This window comes from Athene noctua, chromosome 1 (genome assembly GCF_965140245.1).
Source record: "Athene noctua chromosome 1, bAthNoc1.hap1.1, whole genome shotgun sequence".
Lineage (NCBI taxonomy): Eukaryota > Metazoa > Chordata > Aves > Strigiformes > Strigidae > Athene > Athene noctua.
The window spans coordinates 138,302,144-138,329,194 of record NC_134037.1 but is presented as its reverse complement, the minus strand read 5'-3'; the positions used below and the strand labels follow the sequence as shown (position 1 = coordinate 138,329,194).

At 40.7% G+C, this 27,051-nt stretch overlaps 1 protein-coding gene across 2 annotated transcripts in view; it reads right to left on the bottom strand.

Moving 5' to 3' along the window:
- Positions 1–27,051, bottom strand: part of NME7 (NME/NM23 family member 7) — a 94,761-nt gene that overhangs the window by 14,630 nt on the left and 53,080 nt on the right. For both annotated transcript variants that reach the window (XM_074897759.1, XM_074897768.1), the window contains 4 exons: positions 25,438–25,502; positions 24,513–24,581; positions 20,619–20,720; positions 1,642–1,749 (listed from right to left, as the gene is read on the bottom strand). In XM_074897759.1, coding sequence (XP_074753860.1) covers positions 1,642–1,749; positions 20,619–20,720; positions 24,513–24,581; positions 25,438–25,502 — 344 coding nt within the window. The remainder of the gene's footprint in view (positions 1–1,641; positions 1,750–20,618; positions 20,721–24,512; positions 24,582–25,437; positions 25,503–27,051) is intronic.

Genomic DNA, 27,051 nt, shown 5'->3' with positions numbered 1-27,051 from the left:
CCTTTACAACTGCTGGCTTAACCTGGACTGTTATAGACGAAACTAGAGACAGATAAGAGCCACATTCTGTGTACAATTATGCCTACGGTAAAAAAAAAGATTTTAGACTCCTCTCTCAAAAAAATACAATCAAAAATTGACAGCTAAAATGACCAGTCTGCAATGGGAACTGCAAAGTGTGTAGTCAGAGTAATATTTGATCAAGAACTTAGTTTCTGCTTCAACTGTGGGATTCAAAGGACGAACACACGCAGTGGAGACCTTGAGAAAGAATTCCAGTCTCAATTTTTGTTCTGGAGAAGCAATTCAACTGCTCTGTCCCACCTACCTCAGTTACCTGTAAACTCAAGTTAAACAGATAGCAAAATGGGGTTATACCTGCTTTGCACCAGCATAAAGGATACAGACTGTGGACATGAGAGAATTCTGCTGAAGTACTAAAACACTCTGTGAGTGTTGGTGAGACTTCCATTTTCCCCTTGCAGGCTATGCCTGTTTTGCTGCTGCCATTGAAAAGCCATGACTGAGGGATTTTAGGCATGTGGTGACAAATACCTGTTTGCTTGTTTAAATCCAGTCCCTTTGGGCAGAAACTAAAAGTTGACAACTTTTAATGACAGCTTGGAAATGGTTGAAAAAGCTGCAAATTGGTTGATACTGGCTGTCATTCTCAGGGTTGAATTTCACTAGTGAATTCCTTAAACTAGATGCGATTTCCTGGCAAACAGCATTTTAACCCACAGATCTGATTTTATTTCACAAAGGGAGATGGTGACTCAGTTAGCTCTTCCTCTTCCCTCAATAAAAACACCATTTTGGCTATGTAAAATTATCCAAGCTAGGAGAACTCCTGCTGCTCCATCATTCTGCTATAGTCTGACAGCAAAACACACATAAATACATGTAGACAGTAAAACAGAAGCGATGCATGTGCTGGAAAAACATCTGCATTGATGCAGAGATCCATCCAAGACAGGCTTGCTTACACACTGCTTCAACCCCCTTGTACAGACCTTAGTTCTGAGGCACGGAATTAAGTGAGTGAGCTTGTTCTGTTTTCACAGAGAGTACTTCTGTCTTTATAAACTCCCTTAATTTAACATTTTCCCATTTTACTGGACTTTAATGTAAGCATACAAAGCCAAAATAATATAATTATTTGTAAATTAATTTAAAACACAGGAAATACCAACTGATGTGCATAATTATGACTGTCTCCTAATAAACCTGGACCCCATCTGGAGGATTTGAATCCCTAGCGTCTGTAATATTCCAAGCCCTACACAAGCACACCGTAGAGACAATCCAGATCAGGAGTCACGGTGGTCATCCAAGAAAGGGCTAAGAAGGTGCCCCCGCTGAAGCACCGTTAGGTGCTGATATCCAATCCTAAGGACACATTCAGCCAAAGGGAAGACTCTTGACTTCCATTTCATTAAATACTTCATTGTATTATCTTCACTCAAGAAAACTGCATGGATGAATGTGTTACAGTATCAGAATTAGCTGTGTTAAATGCCCTTAATAAACTCTTTGCTTTTGTTTCTAGCTGATCGCTTGTCTCCAGCAGAGCTACAAAACACTTCAACAGCTTAAAACAGTGTCAAGTAGAGCTTTTCATGTTTGTCTAGCAGGTCTTACCTCCAAAAGTCCATCTTCAGGGAGGTCTGTACAGTGGACAGCATTCTGAATCTTGTTCTTTCCAAATACAGCACGCAGAGTTCCAGGTCGGAGATGACGGGCTATTTCCTATTGAACACAAGAAAACCAAAAGACCTTTGTGAACCACACTGTTGCTTTACATTGTGGACACGATAGCATCTTATAAGGTAAAAACATTATTGTGCTATTAATACACGTGTGGTACACTATAAAAGAAACTAAGAGGGGAATGCCAGCTTGCACTACACACAGACACAACTGCTGAAAATACACAACCAGGACTGTGAAAACTAACTGCTTGAAATTGGGCCAATCGAGCCACCTCAGGTGAAATGCAGGACCCTTGGTATTACAGACACACTTTCCTGGCACTTATATTAATACAACTAGCTCATGTTAACACTTTTGCAGCAACCAAGCACAGAATGTGCTGTCCTTAGTGAGGAGACAAGCGCAGCACCTTGCAGACTGCCTCCTCTAACACTGAACTGTTCACCTCAGAACTGACATTTGTGAAGCCCAGCTACTGAACAGCCTCTTGGTCTCCTCTACAGTGCTTCTCTGACACTATGACTAGTGCCAACATCTGATCCCCTCTGAGGATCAGCCAAGACTCTCTCTACATCTTTCTGTGTTCTTTTAAGTTGACGTTTCAATACTCTTCTTCATCTATAGTGTCAAACACATCCTTGGCCTCTCAGAGTGTTTCTCTTACTAGTAGATACCACTCAGGTCCTGAAATAACATTCCTCCCCTACCTCTTTACTGTGGTGTATCTCCCATCTTATACTGCAGAGGACAGCCTTCATTGGCTCTCCTCTCCACCATGCTCTTTCTTCCAAGGCATAACACAGTCCTGCTGTACTACTTTGCACTATCGCCTTGCAGCGCTGTCTTTTAACCCCTTTCCTATGCCAACTGTGCTACACCTTGTCGTCTCTTCCCAACACCTTGGAGCTCATCTCCAAGTTTACCTCATGCACAGTGTGCCTCCTTTTAAAATTCCATGGTGATGGCATTAACCCAGTTTTCCCTCCTTAAAACCCTTTGGACATTCTTCCACGAATGCCTGCTGAGCACTGCTGCCTGTGAGGGGACAGGCAGACTACACACTCATGCTACAACTACTGAACATCAAAAAAATAAAGCATCCTTCCTTGCCAACAGAGCCTACATCAGCCCCTTTCTGAAAAGGCACTGGGTACATAGGGTGTAATCACTTTGGAAGTGGCCAGCTCAGTTTCACTGTGCCACTCCCAGGTGTTTGTTTCGGTGTCACAGCTGGAGGTTACTGCCCCCACAGTCGAGTCACCGCACTGGACTGTCCAAGCATTTCTTAACTTTCAGTGTCAAATGGGTTCAAGGTGACTTCAGTAGTGGCTCTTGGATGACCTGGAAAACTTTGCACAGGTACAGATGAGAATGACTCACATGATGCACACTCTCTTCTGCGATAGCAGTGAGTATTTTAAGTTAGTCCCAAAAGGCGTCACAAGAGCATTATTTGACAACATCCTTTAGCTGCTTTTCAGCTTCACCCACTTGTCATGTCTCATAACTAAGACAACTGGACTTTAAGGGCGAGATCTTCTCTTAGCCCAGCAAGTCCTAGATATTTTCCTGTAGTAACAATTCACAGTTATGGTGATCTGTTACCCACCTGGAAGACAATTAAACTGCTTTAATGCTTGAACTGTGTCTAAGTCAAAACATGCTACAGACATTGGAGTTCCCCATTGTTACTTGTGTGTATGTCACAGGTTATACAGGATCTTTGGATAGGAATGTCAAGGATATTTGAATAAGATAGACTTAACATCAAACAAATTTTGCTTCAGACGAAAGTTCAGGAGTTTCACTTAAAAAAAAAAAAGCCCCAAGGAGAAAAAAAACCCCTTCTCTACATGGTCCTCATTAAAAGCTTGCGATAGGAAAGTCTGCTAGAGAAACAAAAGTCACATGCCAGTTAACTATAGCTATGTGACACTTTAATTGAGCCTTCCTTGAAACAACTGTTGATTCCGTAACAACTAGCTGTTAGGAAGCTAGCAGTAGCACTAGGCTTTAAATTATTTTAAGGAAAGTTTGGGCATATTAGAATTTCCCTTGACCCATCTTCGTCACCAAAGATAATTTTCTGGGTTTTTTTCCTTCTTTAAAAGCAGCTATGGCCTCCTGACTTATCATCTGTCCTGAGCTCTCATTTCTACTTCACAACTTCATAACAGAAGACCTCATGTTTCTTCTCTCAGACTCCCTCTCTCTCACTAACAGTAGGAGCAAAAGCTCCTACTGTTGCAGTACACAATCTCCTGTTCTTCCCCCAATTTTTCAACACAGGCTGCTACACACTCTCCTGCCCTCCTGAAACTCATCAACCACCTTGCACAAAAAGGGACTGTGCTGCCTGGGACTGCACTAGATCAGAAGCGCACAAAGGTCGATCCTCCAGCACTTTATATTGTTAGCACCTGAATAATAATAATCTAAACAAGCCTTTCGTGCCATCAGTTAATGAACAGGATGAGAGGTAAAGCAGTCTCTGCTTATAGTTACATAGCCAAGGGGACAATAATTGTCAATTCCCAAGTTTTACTATTCTGTAGCTTTCTTACTACACCACTGAGGTACCCTCAGGGAACCAGGTCTCTACATGATGGAGATACAAAGAGCTGTATGAATCATATATAGGTGTCCTTGTGTATGTATGGCTAGAAATCTTGGGAATGTTTCAGGGAAGAAGGAAGAGTTCCTTACAGAACTCCTCATAGCACATAATAATATAATCCTCTGCTCCATGACAGGGAGCTTGCCAGGCATTTTATTTATAGGGCCTCATATGCAACAACAGGGACATACAAATATAATAGTGAGGTTTGGGTTGGTTCCCCCACACCCCTCCAGCCCCTTTTAAACCTCCTTTTCATAAGCTTTCTACTGAGTCTAGTTTCCAGAGTATGTGTTTTGTGTACCAGTTTTCAAAAACTTTTGGAAAGGAGTCCAGAGTGGGATGATGGAGGAGTTAAGAGCAGCTCCAGCTCTACCACATGCATGAGAGGAGAGTAACACGTGTGCACTGGATTCATGTGCATGTGTAAACAGGGATGCCATGAACTCGCACCTCACATAAAAAATACACTGTCTGCAGCAAAACAAATCAGGGCTGCTGTACCAAAAGGCTTCATCTTCTTTGGTCTTATTCAGCAGGCTATTTGATTACACCTTACAGGCTGGGCTTTGATCTACAGCTAGCTCTTTGAAGATTCTTGTCCTACACAAGATACAGATGCATATATTTAATGTTTCTCTCTATCATATAACTGCAACCAGTGCAACACTGCCTATATGAAGTACTTGGCACATTCTAAAATCTATTTCTGTACAAGTAAAGGGAAACAAAAATGTCACCAATGCTAGTAATATGTCAAAATCAGACTGAAAGACCATTAATATACTCATAAGCAAAGCTCATTAACTGCTTTGAAGGAATCCTTCAAATGGCTGTGTTTTCATGGGCTGCATGGGAAGTTATATAGAATGGTAACATGTATTCCAGACAAAACTGCAGATTTCAAGAAAATATGGCCAGGTTTTTAAAAGCATCTGCCCTGAATCCTTAATTGGGTATCTAGAAAGGCCAAAAGGCCTCTGCTCTTCAACATTTCTGCATGCTTTGTGGTTGTTTAAATAGCATTCAAGAAAAAGCCAAAGAGGTGACCACTGGCACTGTGCAGCTGCCATTTCCTCGCTCCTCAGTGGGAAACAGCACAAACTCTGGACAGATCAAAAACACACAAAGGAACTTTTACAGCCTAAAACTTCATTCTGCTTGAACACGAACTAGAACAAGGGAACCTTGAAAATTCATTGCTGGTCCTCTTGAGTGAAGTAGAATAAAAAGAATAATTTGTGATTACACCCTCTCCTACCCACAGTGTGCCCCCAGGGCAGGTTTTTAGGTTTGCTTACAGGCCAGCAGCATTCAGAGGACTTCAACAAACTGCACAGTCCCCTCTAAGCCCCCAGTAAAACACCTTCTTTTCCTTCTCTACCAAAGCTCTGACTACGAATCTGCTCCTTGCTCTTCTTGGCATTCCTCATTCATCACTCTGAAGGCTTTATGCTGACTTGGTCTCCACACCCCACACTCATGAAGCTTTTTTCTTCTGCAGTTCTCCATGCTCCACTGCTGGTCTCTCTTCCCCCTCGAAGGTGCCTACAGATACAGAAGGCAGTAGCCAGCCTCAGGCAAACAAGAGTCTTCCTCCTTTTAAGGACCAGCTACACCCTTGTCAAGAGAACAGAACACACATTAACTGTGAACAAACAAAATAATGTAAATTCCACCACTCACCGTGGAATTTGTCTGTCTGAACTTTAGCCATCAGAAACCTAACTGCCTCATCCAAGCGAGGCACCGGAGCTTCCTCTGTAGTGAGCAAAGGGTGGTGATAAGACCTTTCAGGAAAAAACAAACCCTCTTCCACAGTACAACAGCTATGTAAGGTAGGTAGGATAAGTGCTTCTCTCTTCTCTTCTCATCACCACAGCTCTTCAGTTGCTTTTTATTCCCAGGGGATTTTAGCACCAGTCATACCACACACTGCTGGTTGCAGCAGGGAGCTGCACAAAATACTCATTCCTACACAAACCATCAGCAAGAGATAAAATGATAAAAGCAGCACAGCCTCTGTCACGCAGAATACAATACTAGACAAGCATCTTTGGTAATGATTATTCAAGCTAAGAAACACCTTAACATTCTTGTTACTGTGGGAACAACCTCAGTAATCCATCTGATATATCCTTCACAGAAGTTTGCATCCAAAGACAAAGGCTTAACTGTCTGAAATCTGTGGTCACAGATGATCTTGTGCACAATATTACCTCAAGGGCTAGCTTGCCTCAGCTTGCTTCACATGTTTTCTTTGCAGCCCATACTCCTTCCAAACTCTAGCCAAGCAATTCTGATGTGTGTGCTTCCCCCTCAGTTAAATTAGTTCTGACCTGGTTTATGTTCCCCAGTTCCATGCAATGAGCCACCTTACACTCAACATCAGCTGCTACAGAACACAACAATTTTCTACTCCTGCATCAATCTGAGGTCCATTTAATCATCCCTGAATGCCTAAACCTTCTGTCTATATTACACAGAGAAGAATCTACATAAGATGGTGCTGTTGCCACTGTAAAATCTTTAACTGGGTAAGAGCACATTTTGCCCTGAAACCTGGGGCTTGCCTGTTGAAAAGTACTTCAGAGAGTTTCTAAATACAAAACCAGGTCAATGTTAAAAAGAATGCAATAGGTTTCCATCAGCTTACATTTCACAAACCAATCCAGAACAGAAATCTCTTGTTGACAGAGTGACGTGTTTTCTCTTTCTTTGTGTTCCACAGGAGCTGCAGCAATGTACAATGTACAAATATGGAGTCAGTATCAACGGCCTTACGCACACTTCCAAGGGAGTCAGTGTTATCAGAAAGACTTTTGTACTTTCCCCATATCACCAAAAAAAAAAAAAAAAAAAAAAAAATCAAACTGAAACAATCCCCTCCAAACTAACTCCCTCCACACTAAACACCCCCGATCTTTTAATCTTTATCACAAACCAAACTGATACAGATTCTCAGGAATCTGGCAAGGTTGCACTGAAAGTCCTTATCATATTTAGCCTAAACTTCTACCTCCTGAGCACTGTGCACTGGATCTAGACATTCAGGTTGTCTTCTCTTGACTTCTATTTATATATATTTATGCCTCCAATCACTTACTGGCTGTCCTGACAAGTTTCTCGTATCTTTTACTGAGCCAAGTCTATGTACATATAGTTATGTACTTGAAACAGCACGACTGTAAAGGTTTGTTCAGCAAATTAAATGATCTGATCCAGGCAACAGCAGTCAAAATTTTCAATTGCAAGGCTATAAAAAGAGCATCTGAGACTCACCTCCTTCCAAAATCCAATCATTTTGCAACTGTAGCAGCAAGTAACCAAACCATAGTTTAGTTTCTTACAAAAGCCTACTCTGGGTTTGAGGAAATAAATAAATAAATAATCGTTCTGCTTTTCTGTTTATTTTAAAGTCAGCCTACCTCTGAACTACCAGTCTGAAGCCCTGTATCTCCTGGAAGTTTTGTTAACAGACCTAAAATTATCTTTCATACTCCAGTGTTGGCATTTTTTTTTTTTTTTGGAAGCTCACAAGTCTGTACAAGTTGTTACACTGGCTCCTTCTCAGCCTCCATCCCCTGAGGCACTTTCATTCTCTCCGCTTCACTCCCACACGTTCCCTACCACTCCTCCTCTCTGGCAGCCCAAAGGTGCTGCACCAACTCTCCGCAGACTCTCTGCTGTGGGCAGCAAACGTGGCACATTTGCCAGCCTTAGATAGCATTTTTACTGGTCTTGGTGCTTCTGGTTGATGCTTAAGCAATTCTTATAACTGCCCTGCTCAGAAACTTATTTACTGTTGTATTTGTGTGCCTGTCTGCCATTGCCTATGGGCTGAATTCAGGTAAGAGCAGGTAGCCATGCTTCTAAGTTAAGCGTAAATTAAGTTGGATAGTGAAGTCTTGAGGATACCTGACACACCAAACGTAAGTTAGTCACAAAATAGGAATAAAGATAAAATATCTATCTATTCTGCTCTATTATCTGGGTGCAATAAGGGATATTTACATTGCTTGACAAGTTGGAAAAAGGAAGCATTTAAGAACTGAAAAGCAACTAACCCTGCAAGACATCAGAAAACACAATATAGCTGTAAATTTGATTATTAGTTGCTTTACTTCAAGCTTTAAAGGTCCTACTGATATAATATTGGTCCTACTGATGTTTTTCCAGTGCCTTCAAGGCATGCAGGATTTCATCCATTTATTAATTCACCTGTAAAACAAGTATAAAAAAATACTAGGCTGCAAGGGATATTTGGGGATTTCATTAATTCATGTTAGCAAAGTATCTGGAGAGCCTCCAGTGAAAGTCACTATGAAGTTGCAAGACATTATTTTTAGTCTGCAGATATCTTGGCTGAGTTTTCCCCTGCAATCTTTTCCTCTGAAATTTTTGAGATGGAATTTTACATTTGCAAAAGCAGTCCAGATATCTGAGGTTTACACTCTGCAAAGCAGAAAAATCAGCTTCAGAATTCTACCAAGTCTTCCCTGGCTGAACCCACTTTGGACCATCCACCTCAACAGAAGATGCAGACGAGCTGAAAGACAAAATTCACAAGTCGTCTCATTCGGGGCTGAGCATGGGAGAGAGCTTTCCCTTCCACTTTGTGCCCTCAAGCCTCTCCAATCCAACAAGCTTCTCTTGGGAGGCAGCAGCGCTGCCATCTCTTCCCACACAGTTGTGAACAGCCCTGTCCTGATGGAAGGGATCACTCCTCCTTTGTGTTACAACTGCCTGCTATGTTCAGGACTAGCTGTGCTAGTCAGTGCTCCTGTATATACTAAGACACAGTTCCTGGCCTTGAAAACCAGTATGAAGAGACACAAAGAACAGAAAATAGGAATAGAATGGACCCCATTTTTTGGAGTGGGAAACCAAGAGAGGGAGACAGTAATTTCCCAGGGGCACAAAGAAAAACACATTTCACAAGGATTGCAGGTTCAATGTCTAGCTCTTAGCTCAGATCTTTTGAATCCCAGACCAGTGCCTCAGCTATTCTCTCTCCCAGATTTAATGCTGTTTCAACTCCTGTAGAGCACTCTAATGATAAGGCACCGTCTGCAAAACTCAGGCCATGCCAGCTCACGTAGGGGAACCGGAGAGCTGCAATGAGAACATGAAGAACTGCTGCTCACTCATCTTACACCCCAACCTTTTTCTAGTCCCTTGATCTGGGAACTCAGAGGGAAGACTTCTTAGTAGGAGTCTCCAAGGGAAGTCCCAAGTACATATAGGATGCATATCATAAGTGAAAGAAGGTGCTAAAAATTCTGCTCAGGTGGCCCTGCAGTAGAACAGAAAATGTCAGCTTAAACCAAACAGACAAGCAAGTAGCACCAGCAGGTTCTCAGCATTTGGATTAATCATATTATATCCAGGTTTTAAAATGCCTCTGTTTAGTTAATAGTGTCCACAGTCAATGAGACCAGTGGTACAGAATGAAAACTATTACTGCAGCTGTTCTCATGGCTGTCAGCAATTGCAGAGAGGAGGATTTAAAATAAAATAAAAATACCCACCCATCATCAGAAATGCAAAACTAGACTACCTACTTCTTTTTGTTACAGAAGGGAAGGCTTAGGCCACGATATTTGTTTTCTCCCACTTCGAAGCCTTCAATAACAGAGCTCAAGTAGAAAATAATTGCAGAGAGACTCTGGCCACATCATATAATTCTTGCATTGCTATAGTAGCATGCAAAGCACCTAGGGAATTTCAGTCCAAACACACCCTGTTGCAGTGTACAGTACAAGGATACTACCTATGCCACCAAGAAAGCCAACTGATCCCTCTTAGAGGAAATCCACTCGAGAAACCGATGGATTTCCTTCCAGCAGTGATCAGTTCCCCTCAGAACAATCTCTTGTGTACCAATTTATCAGCAAGGCTACATAAGATACACTGTGATCTGCAGCTCCTTTTCTGTTTGGTTATTATTAGCTCTTCCACCAATCTATTAACCAAGCAGAGCCTGAATAATCAGTGCTATGGGATAAGAAAAAAAATCATGCACACTCAGGAATTGACTACTTATAAGTTGCTGACTGAAAAACATAAAACTTTTTGGGACAGCTGCAGTCAACTTCAGGATACTCAAGATCACAAGATCATCATGATTATATGGAAGATTAAAAGCCCTACTGCCCTTTTTCTACACATTTATAACTTTCTCTATTGCACATTTTCAGCAATCACCTTTGTGTGCAGACTGTTGCTAACTGCCTTCTATAGTGCTCTAGAAAAAGCCTTTGCAGCCTGTTCTATTAAGTTCCACTGTGGTTTATTATTTTCTTAATATTTTTTTACTGGAGATATCATTAGTATTACTTCATAACTTTAAGTATACATTACAGCACTACAATACTACTATGTTCCAACAATAACTCAGGAAGGATTCAAGTGAAGGACAAGGCTATCTATAGTCAACAAAAAGCTGAGTCAAGCATGTAAGCAAATGCTCTTAATCTATTCGAATCAAAAATTCTGCAAACACACAAGGTCACTGTGACCAGGATGCCAAGAAAATGGAGAATGAGGAAAGAGTTGTTTAGTGCAGTAACAGTATCATTTTCTTTTCCAGACACAGTGACTGAAGCACTTCCCATATCTTCTGGAAACACTGCTCCCTTTTTCCAAGGAAGGACTGAGGTTATAGAGTTTTTGCTTGAATGTTTCTTTTTGGGGATTAGCTTTTATATATTAAAAACCATCACTGTCCACTGTAAAAGAGTGATTTGTTGTCTGCTGTAACCAAACAGAACACAAGGAAAGCAAAGAACACAACCACATAGACTGAAATTAACTCAGAATCATCTTGTTCTCAAAAAGGCTCTTCTTACCTTGTGCCTTTATGGACTGAATACATTAATGAATCTATCCTCAGAAACCTCAGCAGCTACAGAAGAAACATAATAGAACAATCCAAAGGAGAAAGGAGAGGGGAAGAAACAAGAAAAAAAAAAAGTAGAAAGGAATCACCAAGGAAGGTAGAACTCCTGTGACCTCAGGAGGAAACTACAACCTAGGAATTCTGATGACCAGTTCTGTGTGTTGCTGACAGAGACTGTATTTTCACAAGGGGGAAGAATACTTTGGTTTTTAAAAAGTGTTAAAACCCTCCCATAGGCAAGGTAAATCGCATTTTGAAACAGTACAGCCAGGAGAAACAAGCCCTAGAGAGAACCCTGTGGATTACCTTTGATCTGCCTACCTGTGTATAATTACACTGTGTCTATACCAGACTCGTATCACACCATCACCCCATATGTTAGAAGCCTACCTCTTTTTCTACAGTAGTGAGAAACAACACTTTTCTCCTTAATCCATCTAAGACATTTAAGCAGAGATACAGTAAAAATATGGTATTAGCTAGCATTATTTAAAAAACAAACCCACCCAGCAAATACTAAAAGAAACTAGGCAAGCAAGCACTTTAAAAACTTTGTGTGGTCATCTTTTTAAATAAAATATGATCCACCTATATGACATACTAAGTCTGTAACACCACTCTCTAAAACCTGGTGTATATTCAAAGCTTGGAGAGAACCTGAACAGGAAGATGCAATACAAACAGGATATGTAAGCATGCATTTTGCAAAACAAGACAGAGAGATGGACAGTTATAATCCAAACCCCGTGCAATCTGAAGAACCCCACCTCATCAAGGCTGAATAGACAAATTTATGTAACTCACAGCATTTATAATAATCTTGTGTTCATCACAGACTCTTAAAATACCACTTCTATAATAACACCCACCTACTACTTTGGGATGCATTCAGTCTGAGTGCAAAGGGAGCCTTTATGATCCCTAAACCAGTCTTTTGGGCTTCTTTCACACCTACCTATAGGTACAATTAGCCTTTGTGATCTCAGGGTAGGCTAAATATCTTTGTGTATCTGCAGAGCTGAACACTACAAAGTCTTTGACCAAGAAATTGAGTTTTCTTAGAAAGTAAATGGTCTAAGTGTGGCTTAGCCTTATGACGCTTTGCAGGGAAAGGCCTAAAAACCCAGCTCCAAGTATACCCTGGCAGATTACCCATTCTGGGGAGCGGGTAGGAGGTCTCTATGGCAGCACAGCAAGTCAAGGAAGATCAGTAACCAGTGCTGTTAATACCCTGTAGCACATCCCTGCTTTCCTTCAGTCTCTGGGCTCATGTTCAGCTTCTCTTCTCTTGCTATAAAATAGGGTAAGCTATTCCAGCCTGGAACCAGGCATGAGGAGCCCAGGAAGAACCAGTTCAAAGCCAGAGACAGCCCAACGTAAGGAAAAGACAGAAACACGGATGGGAATCCTGAGGCTTCTGAAGCTGATGCTACTTTCCAGGAAGGCATACAGGATTTTTGATAAAATGTTGGTAACTTCCTGAAAATGTCCAGAAATTGCAGTTAAGAAGGTTCCTTGTCATGAGGGGATACTAAAATATCATAGTGACAGGTAGCAGAGGAAACCACAATAAAACCCTGCATCGGCTAGAGGGGCTTTGGTAGCCAACTGAGATTAAAAAAAAAAAAAGCATTGCAGCAACTGGAAACAAGACACAAATGTACCCCGGTTTCAGTCCTCTTCCAGAAGTCCCCAGAACCTTCTCTCCAGAGGATGAAAGCAGGAGATTCTGCCAGCATCATGCCTCTGTAATGGTAGTGGGCCTGATATCAGGCAATGCAATATCTTTTATTATCTACTTTACCAAATGACCGTAATTTGTGACTACTGAATCAAAAGTTCAATGACCTCCCATCCAGGATTTATTTAGGCACTGCTGACACGTTCAAGCCTGGTAACTCTGGAGCCTCAGACAAGGAGTGGCAGATAAAAGTTTTTTTCAAACTGTAACTTTGCCAACATGCCTCAATCACATTGGATTTAAAGCAGAGTTCAGTCTCGAGGGCTCTGTCAGTATGTAGTCTCCTGATGGAGACTGCCAGTCATCACTAATAACAGTAATTTTCAACACATATGCACCCACCCATCAAGAATCAAAGTGAGCCTACAAACTCCAGTTCCACATGACACTGAACAGCCATCATATGACAGCAACCTTCAGGCAATAACAAGCCACATATAAAGCAATCCACTTGCAAGCAAAAGGCTCCTCCACCACTACTACTGCTCTGATTTTTGTCCTGATCTCCCCGCAAAGATGTATTTCAGTAAGGCTGAAGTCCCTCTTCCTACCAAAAGGCTTCCCCTCGTGTACAAAGGGTGGCTTGGAGAAGACAGTACGCAAGGAACAGAGCTCTAAGCAAGTCTCCTCAAAACTGTAACCAGCTCTTGCAAATGTGCCACTACGCAGCACATACACACAGTTAAAGCAAACAGGGCGGCAGGGTGAGGGTGTCAGGGACTGGTAGAGCTCTGCAATACCCATTCAGAAGCAAGAGAAAGATACCAGGAGAACTTACTATGAACACTGAATTCATGCCTGTGAAAACTAATTATTGGATTCTTGGCTCTCAGATGCTCCAGGGCTATACACAGCTGTGACAGGAAGAACAAATACGACATCTATGTATCAGTCTTGTTTCTGGTGCAGACAGGGCAGACTCCATCCATTTTAAACCTGGGGAAAGCAACTCACAGCCAGAGATTGTAGTGTTTAGCATCCACTGAGGCACAGGCTTGTCTCTGACAACAAGCTGTAACACTTTTGGAGGTAAACTTCAAACCATACACCAACATATTCAGAGTCTAAAGCGGTGGTGGCAGCTCATGGTTACAGTCTCATTACAGCTGTGGGTCATTCTTAATAAGCCCCCTGCCCACACAGAGAGGGGTGACACAGAATACACCCCCTAAACCCACTGAGACTTTGGGCTTTATGATCAAGCAGTTATCAGCTCAGCACAAGGGGGCTGCACTAGAGGGAAGAATCTCCCTCCACAGATACACTTACTCAGTCAAAAATTACCACGTCCCCCAACTAAGAGGCCTTAGCACTGCCTAGAACACATTTTCACTAGACCAGCAGAGGCTGATGTGGAAATTAAAAACTGAAAGGACAGAGTCAGATGACTGACCTTAAATAACATCTAAGCAATTAAATCATGTCTTTCCTATTGCAGGCTTAGACAGCAGGATATTGTAACCGGTATCGATCGGTCTGTTTGCTACTCTAGCTGATAATGGTCTGGCACTGAATGAAAATTTTGTTATTATTACATGACTCAGGCTATCTGAGCAGATAATCAATGTTATGAAAATCAGAAGATCATCAAAGAATTACATTAATAAATCTTACTTCTCTTGAAACACGTTCTGTACTTCACTGTCAACACTCTGACCAAGGCTCACTAGGCTATAAGGAGAATTGACACTGAAACAGCTGTGAAGAAATTACCAGAAAACAAATACATGGGAGCTCAGAAATAGTGTTTTGTATTTCTTTGTACCTTCCACTGAACTATTTTTATGTGACGTAATATGAATATGTCATGCTGCTAATGTAGTTCTAGGAAAGCACATGAAAATTTTTGGCCTCACATAGATATTTTTTAGTGCTAGAGATTCACAGGAGGCCTATACAAACAAAAATCCCACTGCAACAGTGCTCTTTGGCTCATACTGTTATCCCTATTTAACCGATGTGATAACTGAGGTAGAAATATATTGAACTTGTTGTCCAAGGTCACACAGTGAGGTCAGGAATGGAGCTAAAGCAGACTCCAGCTCTTTCAGTTCACTGCTTTGCTTTAAACCATCTAATCTCCCTTTTAGCTCTTTGGCATTGAAGCAAAAGTACAAAAGACTGTTAATACACCGTTACCCTTAAAACTGCAAATCTTAATGTAAAAATGAACGCAGGTTAGGATCTAAAGCAAGTGTGCGAAAATCCCTTTTCAGCCCACTGGATGCAGAAATATTGCAGCATGTCCCATCACTTTAATAATATCTCACAGCAGAAGGTACTTGAGTCACTTTTAGCATACTGCCAATCCTAACTAAAAGCTCTTAGGACTACTAAAACTTAGGTTACTAGACTCCTGGAATCACATTATAACCATCCTTTTCATTTGTGTATGAATAAAGTTTAAAAAAAAGGTAAAAATAAAAAAAATTAAAGCACTATATCTAATTTCTACAGCATTTTCCAAGTGTCTTATGAATACTGCGTAATCACCTCAACAATTCCATGACAAAATGTTACCAGCAACTATTTCAACATAGAAGCTGCATGAATAAAATGTGAAAACTGCAGCTTCAGACCTAAGTAATATCAAAAGGCCTCCAAGTGCCCCAGAGGCCAAAATTACACGAACACCAACCAAATGAAACACTGATGCCAGCAAGCTCAAGCAATGACAGGATTCCCTGGCCACCATTCCCCTGTGAGAGGTTTTCCTTCATAGCCTTTGCTTCCTGATTCACATGAAACAATGTCAAATCAATGCAGAATAGTTTGGTTTCTCTTACTGCACTTAAACAAAACCACTTTCTTGACAGCACACACTGTGCTGCATTTACCTCTACCCCTCCAAGCACTTTCATTTCTTTACAGTGAAGAAGAACCATAGCTTCTTTCCTGTTGAACTTTGGTTGCAGTTAGCAACTCTTACTTTTAAGTGATAGTATGTATTGGAAGTTCAACATGCTTGTGTTCTGCATTAATCTGATTTAATTAACATTTTAACTCCTCTTCCTAGAGCAGTTACCTCTTTGCCATAGGTGTAATATTTTTTTCTCTCAATGTCAGACCTGCACCAGTAGAACCAGAGCAAAACAGCACCCAGCATGAAAAACATAATTTAACAACCCGCCTAACAAGATTTTATAGTATATTTTGAAAAGGGTTTAAATGATTCAGATACACCAAGGAAAAGTCGGCAGAATTCAAAATAATTTCAGAAATCCCATTCCTATTTGAAATTTAAACATCAAAATAGAAATGCTCAGCTGCTCACAGGATCTCAAACCACCTTTGGGTGCATAGCAGAGACTGTGGGTGCTTCCCCTTCTTGAAAAGCTACAGTCTTATGTGGAATCCAGAGATCTTTTTTAATCAGCCCTTATTAACATTTTTAAAGAAACAGTATTTTCAAGAACAGCTGCCGGCCTTTTATAAGGGTGCTGCAACAACAAGTAAAGCAGACTTTATAAAGTATAAAAAATACCTGTTTATTATAGTAGATGTGGAGAGAGCCTTTCACTTCTAAGCCCTACACTTTAGCCACAGAGCCATTCCAGGACAGAGAGAACAAAGCACAGAGCGATACCAAAAGCAAGTCACAGCTAAGCCAGAGGCTGCAGTCAGAAGACAAGAAAAACAAACATCACAAGTGATCTGAAAGATTACAGAAAGGCCACAGGTGAGGCTACCAATGACACAAAAAAATCCAGCTGCACTTTATTAGCTTAAATCAAGTGTAATTAAAGATGCTGACAGTTCACCAAGAGTGCGGTGACCCAGCTGGCCACTCACTAGAAAAGTGCCAGTGTACAACAAGAACACAAACAGCAGCAAGATCTGCAGAAAAGCCTTTCTCCCAGTGCATATACTATCCACCAGGGACAGATGTTCCACAAACCTGCAGTCTGTGACACTGCGCCCTTCAATCATGGTAATTTTGAGGGTCAGCATGTCCAGCACAGCTCCTTACAGACAAGTATCTTTATCCCACTGCCTGCTTTCCAGATTTAATAGGCTCTTTGTACACTACTGCAGAGGCTCACGACAGGTTTTTGGTTAATAGTCTTCCCTACTACCCCATGAGAGGGTTTAATAAAGTATTTATAAGCTGGTTTATCATGAAATATATTTCTGATGGGGAGCTTTACTGACCTGCAGTGCCGACAAAATATTAGCTACAGAAAATAGGACAAAGTTCCATTTAATTTTTAGCATTGTACGCTTGGTATAATTTGCTAGCTTATTAAAGTATTATCCTCAACATGGAACAACTCTAAATCCTTCTTCAGCCCTAAACATTAGGCACTTGAACAAACCAGACCTATTTCCAAGTGACATCTTGCTTTCATTTGGGAAAATCTGTATCACCTCTTTTTGAATGCCTTTTCACAGAATCGGAGAATCATCTAGGTTGGAAAAGAACTTGAAGAACATATAGTCCAACCATTAACCTCACATGGACACTTCCCAGCTCCATCATATCCCCACGTGCTATGTCGACTCTACTCTCCAACCCCTCCAGGGATGGGGACTCCACCACCTCCCTGGGCAGCCCATTCCAACGCCCAACAACCCCTTCTGCAAAGAAATGCTTCCTAAGAGCCAGTCTGATCCTGGCCTGGTGCAGCTTGAGGCCATTCCCTCTTGTCCTGGCGCTGGTTCCTTGGCTCAAGAGACTCATCCCCCCTCTCTGCACCCTCCTTTCAGGGAGTTGGAGAGGGCCAGAAGGTCTCCCCTCAGCCTCCTCTTCTCCAGACTAAACCCTCTCAGTTCCCTCAGCCGCTCCCCATCAGACCTGTGCTCCAGACCCTGCACCAGCTCCGTTGCCCTTCTCTGGACACGATCGAGTCATTCAATGGCCTTTTTGGGGTGAGGGGCCCAAAACTGAACCCACTCATTGAGGTGCGGCCTCACCAGTGCCGAGCACAGGGGTCAGATCCCTTCCCTGTCCCTGCTGGCCATGCTATTGCTGACACAAGCCAGGATGCCATTGGCCTTCTTGGCCTCCTGAGCACACTGCTGGCTCATTATCAATCCCCCCCGGGTCCCTCTCTGACTGGCAGCTCTCCAGCCACTCCTCCCCAAGCCTGTAGCACTGCTGGGGGTTGTTGTGGCCCAAGGGCAGCCCCCGGCATTTGCCCTTAGTGAAACTCCCCCAGTTGGCCTCAGCCCATGGCTCCAGCCTGTCCAGGTCTCTCTGCAGAGCCTCCCTACCCTCGAGCAGATCAACACTCCCACCCAACTGCAAACTGACTGAGGGTGCACTTGATCCCCTCATGTAGATCATCAATAAAGATATTAAACAGGAGTGGCCCCAAAACCAAGCCCTGGGGGACACCACCTGTGACCAGCTGCCAACTGGATTTAACTCCATTCTATTGATGTTTACCCCAACTGTCTCCCTGCCAAACCAAGGGCAGCCTGAAAGGGCTGTTAACAGTCATACCCAGTTTAGACACCTGACTTGCCACAAAGTAATTATTACATTTGCTATGTATCTTAGATATAATTAACAGCACATGTGATTCAGAGAGATTCATTATATAAGTCAAATTCCAACACCTTTACTCACTTCAAACATAGCACCTTGCTTTGAGAGTAATCACAGTGATTTCAATGGCACTACTTGCCAAATAGGGTCTTATCTAACAGGAGCCCAAGTGACCCAATCAGGTACATTTCGGAGTGAACTTAACTCTTCACCTCTGTTTATAAACAGGCTGTACACATCAGGATCTACCCTATATAAACAAACAAGTTACAGAGAGAGACAGATCTCTCAGTGATAATGCACTATTTGCACAACACTTAGGTCTACTTTAACCACTGGAGTATCAGGTTCATGGTCTGTATATAACCTTGCTAGTTAATGAAATTGCTGTTATGGGTTCTGCCACCCCTATCTGAGACAGATATTGTAACCACAAAGTTCAGTTGTGAGTTTCTCTGAAAAAAGAGAAATTCCGGTTGGGAATGACAAAAGACCACTGAGATAGCATAGTCTTTTCTTCCTCAAGGACACAAGCTACAAATGCTATCTGAAGAGACAGATAAAGCTCAGGCAAAGATCACACTTGAGAGCACCTGTAGTTACTGTAGAGATGCTTTATGTGCCTGAAGAATCAATTAATTTGCAATTCTTCTAGAATACAGTAGACAGAAATATATAGCACAGCTGCCTGTCTTCCAAACATACCATTAGTGTAACTGCTATGAAGTCACTGTCCAAAGCTTGCAGGTACTCATTTTCACTTCACAAGTCACACAGTTAACCATTAAAATGGGAAACACAAACAACATAGGTAGGTCACTAGCAAGTGATATGGGAGAAACTATTTTCGTTCCTTCCTTGGCTGTTTCCTTGTGCTACCCAGAGAAGCCATCAGTTTATACATCCTTCAGTTCCTTAGCTCATCAATAATTCCTTCAGCCACACACATGTTGTATGGCTAGGACAGAGCTTTTCATGTGATGTAGTAAGGGAAAGCAGAGAAATTCCCCTTGTGTAGGTATGCTTGTCTTTAAAAATGTAAAGCAGCTGTAATGTTTGCAAGCATATTTTTATTTTAATGTATCAGGCATTAAACAAGCAACACACGAAAAGGATATAATATGCTCAAATAAAACAACTGCATCTTTGAAAGTTTTAAAGACCAGAAACATGAAACAGAATTTGAAACAAAACTGGAACCACCATATTGTGTACATTACTACTGATATATCATCCTGCTGTTAAAACTAAGACAGATAAACAGGCTATGCTCTGCTTACAAGATGCTATCCCAGCAGAGAAACCCTTGAATGTTACCAGACAGAAGGGGAAAAGAGGTTTGGATAATGCCTTTAACTTGTGCTTTCTGTAATGGAAACTGGATCTGAAGCAAAATATATCCTGAACAATTTGTTCTCCCCTTCAAATATTAATCTGCATGATTTTTTTTTCCCATGGAAACTGGCAAACCCACTCAGTCTGCAACTAAGACATCAAATCACAATCAAAAAACCTGACCTCATTGCCTCCATCTTGATGTTTCACCTCATGGCTCCTGTGTGGTAAAAAACCCGCAAAATTTGAGACAGCACTTCTGCTTGTCTTCACACCGCACACAGTATCACACCTATCCAATTAGTCACGTCAAGAAATGAAAAATGAAAGCTAGAAGCATTAGCATAGCAAACAAGTATGAGAACTTTCATACCCTTTTTTGTTCACTTCCTTCTGAAAAACGAAAGAACCAATTCTGCTTTTCCAGTTTCATTCTAGCAGAATGCCACAGGCTGCAGTGGACTAACATTTGATATACGCTGGCATGCACAAGCAGTAACTATTCGTTCCAGGACTCCAAAGCCTTGTGTTAGAATATTTATGAATCTTTAACAGAGATTTTTGCTCAGATAGTTTTCCTTTCACATAAATATCATCACAGTATTTTATCATCTGGTTTAGGTAAGATCAGAAACATGGCTAGAGGATTTGCAAATTGGCCCACTAAGACTAGCATTTGACCTCCACAATAAGGTAATGCTTACATGTTCCCAATGAGTGTAGCAGGTACATGGCAGTCATACCACACTTCGGTATTTTAATTAACATAGACAGCACATCAACTTTTTAAGCATTCCTTACCACTCAAGCAAGTACTTACAGGGTCAGAAGGACCACAGAAGTCTCTGAACACTTTTGGAGGCTCGGGTTGTATAATTTCCATGGCTATGCAAGGGCCTGAACACAACTCTGTAACCATCTCCTGGAAAAGAAAAAAGACAGAAACAAATCTGAGCTGCTTTGGACTTTAGCAAGGGTTGTATTCCTCCCCAAAATTAGACCCAAACTTACAGGGCAGGAACAATTAAAAAATATCAGTGCATTTAGCAAAGCAAAGACATGAAACAAAGATATCATTAGTGTTCACAACAAAAGAAATGTTTTCCATTTTGCTGCTTGGTTTAGAAGGTGGAGATTGAGGTAAATTGGATATTCAGCTTCAACAGGATACTGAGTCGTATGCAACAGCATCCACAATACTTTAAATTCTTTTGTGAGTACATCCTTATTGATCTGGACCTGGATTTCACAGCAGTATCCCACAACTTGTCGAACTAGACTGGATCAATAGAACACACTTTGCAGGGTGTAAGCCTGAAAAATCTCACTATGTTCAGCCAGTTCCACAGGCAGCAATGTACTTTGCAGTGTTGCCTACAGGGAGCATGGTACATAGCCTGTATTTGTTTCCAAATATACACCCGTTTGATGGCTTTAAATCATTAAAATGTCTCTTGGGCTTCTGGTTCTCACTGTCTTTTCCTCATGTTTTACCACAGAAGCTGAAACAGAGAAGCCAACAGAACCTGTGTCTGTGGCACAACCTGCTAGGGAAAGGGTCCTGGATCTGGCAACATTCTGGAGGTGTACTGTTACCAGAATCCCAGTTACATCGAAATCGTCTGTTTTCCTGGAGCCTCCTGGAGAGTAAAGAGACATCATAAGTTCTGAGTGGGTGATGAAGATGGGTCTTAGTTCTCATAAGCTTAAATTAGTCTGGGCATTAGTGCCAATTTGGAGTTTGTTAATTAGAGGTACAGGTTTCACAAGCAGAAAGATCTATTTTGATGTTCTGGTCTGACTTCCTTATTTAAATCATGCTCTTATAATTGCATACTTGTCTAGAAGTCTGGGCAGACAAGTTTTAAACAAACCAGGACAATGACAAGAATCAAAAGCAACAAGGACAGAGGAAAGGAGAAAACACAAGAAATAAGGGAGGTCAGGGAAGGACAAGCAAGGTACTGCAATCACACCCACCAGCCACGGGCAGGTCAGGGATGAGCCACGGCAAAGAGCATCCAGAGTGGGCAAAAAAGCAGTAGGAAAAGAAGGATTAAGTTGTTCTCCATCTTTTATGAATTGTGATGGAAACTAGACACACAGACTCTAAGTCAAGCAGCATTGTTCCAAAGAGTTGCAATCTTCATAACAGATTTGATGCTGAGAGCATGTGCTTAATCTCCCCACTCTGAAGCCAATGGGACAGTTTTAGACAAGTGCCTCTATCATCAACTTGATCCTAGGAAATGTAGGTAGTAGTATTCCTGAGAGGGCATGAAAAAAGTGCAGACTAGTTTCATGCTCTACAACATCCATAAATCTTTTAATTCCAAAAACTGTCTTATCACCAACAGATCCTCTGTTAAGAACATGTCAAAGGGCAATATATTTCATTCTGTTAAGAAACTGAATTGCCATGAAGTCACTACTCTTTATAATTTCACTGAATTCTGTCATCTAAATAACTATTAACAGGAAAGTGGAGAAAAAACAGGCTTTTAACTTTAGTTGAACTGACTAAATTAATCTGTGTTTTTTCTTGTTTCTCCCTTTTCTATTCTTTCTGTATCAGCACTGACATCCCACCAGCAACAGCAAACGATGTGACCAAAGTCACTCCTGACTCCTTCATTACAACACAGAGCTGAGGACTGAAGACCAGCTGTCATCAGCTACAGCACAGAGGCCAGTGGTACTACATGAGACAAGCTTGGTCTACCTCACACAGCTCATTAAGTCCAGAGTTGAATTTAAATAGCAGACACTGTTTCTCTGGTAAGATTCCTCATTACAGCTAAATCAAATTTTCTTTAGCAAATAGTTTATTCATCAAATAACAGGGTTTGTGGTCAGCCAAAACCATTCCTGGAGCTGGAGCTGGATCAAGCTCAAGCATTTTTGATTAATGAAATGGATTCTGAGCTGACTCAAAATAATTTCCCTCCTTTTTTTCTCCATTTTCTATTCTGGCTACAAAGCAAAATAGCACAAAAAGTAATCAATAGTATGCAAAATCCCATGCAGGAGATACCAACAAAGCTAAAATTTTGGGCAATTGTTCAGCTTTCTCTTTTCACAGAGAATTGTTTTATATACAATGTTAAGCCTTTATCTGACTGACAAGGGATAACCAGAAGAAATGAGAGTACAATTTTTGAAAAGGATTCCTGGATGCCAAGTATCTTCTGTGCTGAGTTATTTTGGAATGATAAATAAAATTCAGATCAAAACAGACAGTTGTGAGTCACAGATATAAGAGGTCATATTATTTCTTCAGTATCCTACTTTGTAACATACTTCTTCCTATGTGGACAATATCTACTGCTCTTCCCATATGTGCCTTCTCTGGATCCCTTTACCATCATGATTAGCTTTCCCACGTTTTCCTGTTTCACAGGCATCCTTAGTGCATGGAAATATTATTTTCATTTCATTTCAGCTGAGTGTATTCAGCACATATGGCTCACAGGACAGAGCCCTAGATTCTCACTCTTCTTCAAATCCCATCTAAAACGTATCTTCTTTATTGACTTACCCTGGTTAAATGTCACTTTCCCTTCTGAGTAACTCTCAAATTACATTATATAACTAAAATTTGCAACTTATTACAGGGTCAGAGACTGTACAGAAGAGCTGCAGAAGACAGAGAAAATTTCCCATTTGAGTCAAAGCAGAGACTTCTGCAGTACCCGTGGGACTCTTCAGGCCCTGAACTAGTGGTCAGATTTTACCATATTTGAATTCTGCCACATACCTACAAGTTTGCCTGTCCAATCTTCCTTTCATTCTTGTCAAAAATGGTGTTATCAGAGTAGACTTTAAGAGTATTCCTCAATCTGAGAGTGGACTAACAGTACCTGTTTAACTAACCTATTTAAAGACAAATTTACAAACCCTGTTCAAGTAAATTAGACTAAACAATCATAAAGGGGGAGAAAAAATAAAATAACAATGTCATTATGGGAGTAAAACGGGTAACTGTCAGGAGTAATATCGGTAACTGTCTAGAAAACTTTTAATAATGTACCCATTTAAAAATTAAGGATAATTTGCATAGCACATAGCATGACAGTGAAGCTAAACTCATTACTATTTGTAAAATGAACCAAAAGCCTCTGACAGTAGGTGATACAGAAATGTAAGCTTGTCTTCTATTCCCATTCTTCCATCTGCAGCCAGGAAGTGTCATGTGATGGTACAAAGCATAATACAGACTCTTAGAAGTCCACTGGGATTACAGCATAGCTTAAACTTCTTAAAATTTTCTGAAGATCCACAAAAGTCAGATTGATAAACTTAAGAATAGCTCAAATTGTCATAGGAAAGCATTCAAATACAGCAGCCCCACTGTAAACAAGATAATAAATATATATTCTGGTCCAAGCCACTATTGCAAAAGATACAGATGTGACACATTCTCATAGCTCTACTGCACTGAAGTAGCTTATCTGAGGGTTTGGGGCTTTTTTCCACCCCGTTGTATTTTATGAATTCCTTGGGTGAACAATTTTCACAAAAGATTCTTCTTTCTTACAACATACACAGCACAATTTTCAAGAGGAGTTAGTTTATCTGAGAACAAGCTAGAACTGGTCAATACCAGGTTCCTAAAAGAAATCCCATCACAATCTCAAAAAAGGGAAAATTGTGACTGCTTCCTCATTTAATCCTATTTTATTTTTAAACAGATTCTTCTCAAACGTATGCTTACCATGTATTCAGCAACAACACCTTTGTAAATCTCATAAAATTCTTCCACATTTGCACGCTCCATGTTGAACTAAGAAAACAAAAGTGTTAATCAATCTGCCTCAAACAACAATAAAAAAAATAACCACCACCCCTTCTTAACCAGCAAACATTCAGAATACTCTTTTAAGTTTTACTAGGTAAAAGGAATGGCTTTACAGCTGCATTATAAATGCATAGCCAATGATGCCACAGGCATAGCACACAGTATCTTCTTACACCTTAAATATATGGAGATAATGTAGTGTTGGCTGATGCCACTAAGACATGCAAGAGGATCTGCTTGTTGCACAGTAAAAGAAAGGGGCTGTTCATCATTTATGGTGGGGGATTTGAGTCATAGAGGGATTTCAGACCTCGAGACTTTCACAAAAATCAAAGGTCAGGACTTACAGGACTAGTCCTGGGAACAATCTCTGTGCCAACTTCCTTTAACGGCTAAGGGTGATAAGGGTGTCAAATTCCTTTAAGTATCTTTAAAAACCTTCCCCTAGACTCATACTAAGCATATATTTTAAAAAACGAGGAAGGATATTAACAACTATGTCTCTAATCTTAGCTAGTACATTTTGTAAAGATATCTCAAATTGCTCCAGAAAAGCCAGATATCATTATCCCCCTTCTAACTACAGGGAAACTGAGTCACAGTCTCAGTCTCACAGTCAAGTCTCTTGGTGCAAGGTCACCCAGCAACGAGAAACAGATCAGCTGATCAATCAAATAATAAAACACAAATATCACAAGGACACTGCTGATTCCAAAACACTGCTGCACAGTCCACACAAGGGTTTTGGATTGCAGGAAAACACCTGTGCATTGCTGTGAAGTGCACACAGCGTTTCTCCAACTTCTGTTTATCAGAAAAACACACACCAAAGGAAACCTACCATCTGCAAAGCTGAGATCTGAAATCCTTCACTGATGATGGCTTTTATAATCTTTCCAGCTAGCCCTGAAGAAACACACAAAAGACAGTATTCAATTTTAGAGAGCAAAATTTACAACTGGAAGGTAATTTTGTCAATACACCACTTATTTTCAAATCAGAAAAACAGTGTTTGTGTAATGCTGTGAGGGGAAGGAGAGCTGAGTTCCCATACTCTTAAGTTCTATCTAAAGTGACATGTTGATTATTTCAAACGACTAAATTCCATGCAGTTGATGAAAAGAATGTCTACCAAAAAAAGGTAATTAGTGAAGCCTTTGCTTTTCTCAGATCAACTGCAAAACACACAGGTCCTTTGAGATCAAGAGTTATATTTTTAATTAAGTTCCACTAGCAATACTGATGCTTAAACAGTAATCAATTCAGGGCAGAGGCTACCTATTTTTCTGGGGTTTTTGGTTTCTTTTTGTTTGGTTTTGTTTGGTTGGGGGTTTTTTTGTTTTTTTTTTTTCTCCAGTGTTCACCAGAGTGGGAGCTCTACTTTAAGCTAGAAACAATGCAGGATGATAATAAATATTCTCAACAAATCAGCATAAAAGTTCCTGTATTCTATGGGAAAAACACGTTAGTGCAAAATAACCTACTGCTTTTAAGGTTATATCTCACAAATATGTTACTGCTGATCACATTGCTTGCTGTATTCTCTCCAGAATGCATTCCAAAGACTGAATGACACTGTAAAACAAAACACTAAACTTTTTTCCACTGAATGTGTATTTTAGATTTGCTGGCGCTTGTAAGATGAGGGCATTTGAAATATTATGTCAGCCAAGCACGGGACTCTGTGTGAGTGAATTTCATAGAACCACTGTTTTTATAGAACATAAATGCATGTCCTCTAGTACAATTTGTGAGAAACTACACATTTCTGGATGCTTATTCAGAGCAGAATTAACCATAGAAGAATAGCATGTAACAAATGAAAACAGCAGGATTTGACTCCTGGTCATTAAATCCTTTTATTACCTAGTCTTTACATAGCAAGATTTTTTAGCACTGCATAAATTTAGTAGATGAGAATAAAACACATCTGGTATTGGGTTCTAGCATGCTCAAGAGCTAAATTGTGCACAGTCTGCTAATACCTGTGACACAGGATTGGTGATCTTCCTACCACATTAAAAGGCCAGTGGAAGCTCTGAGTACGAGATGGATAGTTGGAGGGCTTTCAAAAATTGTATTTACAAATGAAAATGAAAAAACCTGTCTCTGAAGTATCCCTCACTGTATTTTCACATTAAGGTTTATGTAGAAAAACCTTCACATATAAACTAGTGCTCACTTCTTCCAAAAAATCTTCAAACTACTAAAGGGAAAACCTGAGATTTTGATATACACTCAGTTCATGCAGCTCCTTGAGTTTATGGAATGTAGACACAAGAGGAGGCAGGAGCAGTTCCTGCCATCCCACTATAGTGTTACACCATGGTTCACTAGCACTGATAAAACTTCCTTGTAACACTCCTGTGAAAACAGGAAAATATATTTTCCTTTTTTTTCAAGGTGAAAAAAAATAATTGCAGCAGTAAAATGAAGGGACTTGGACAGGTTTGCC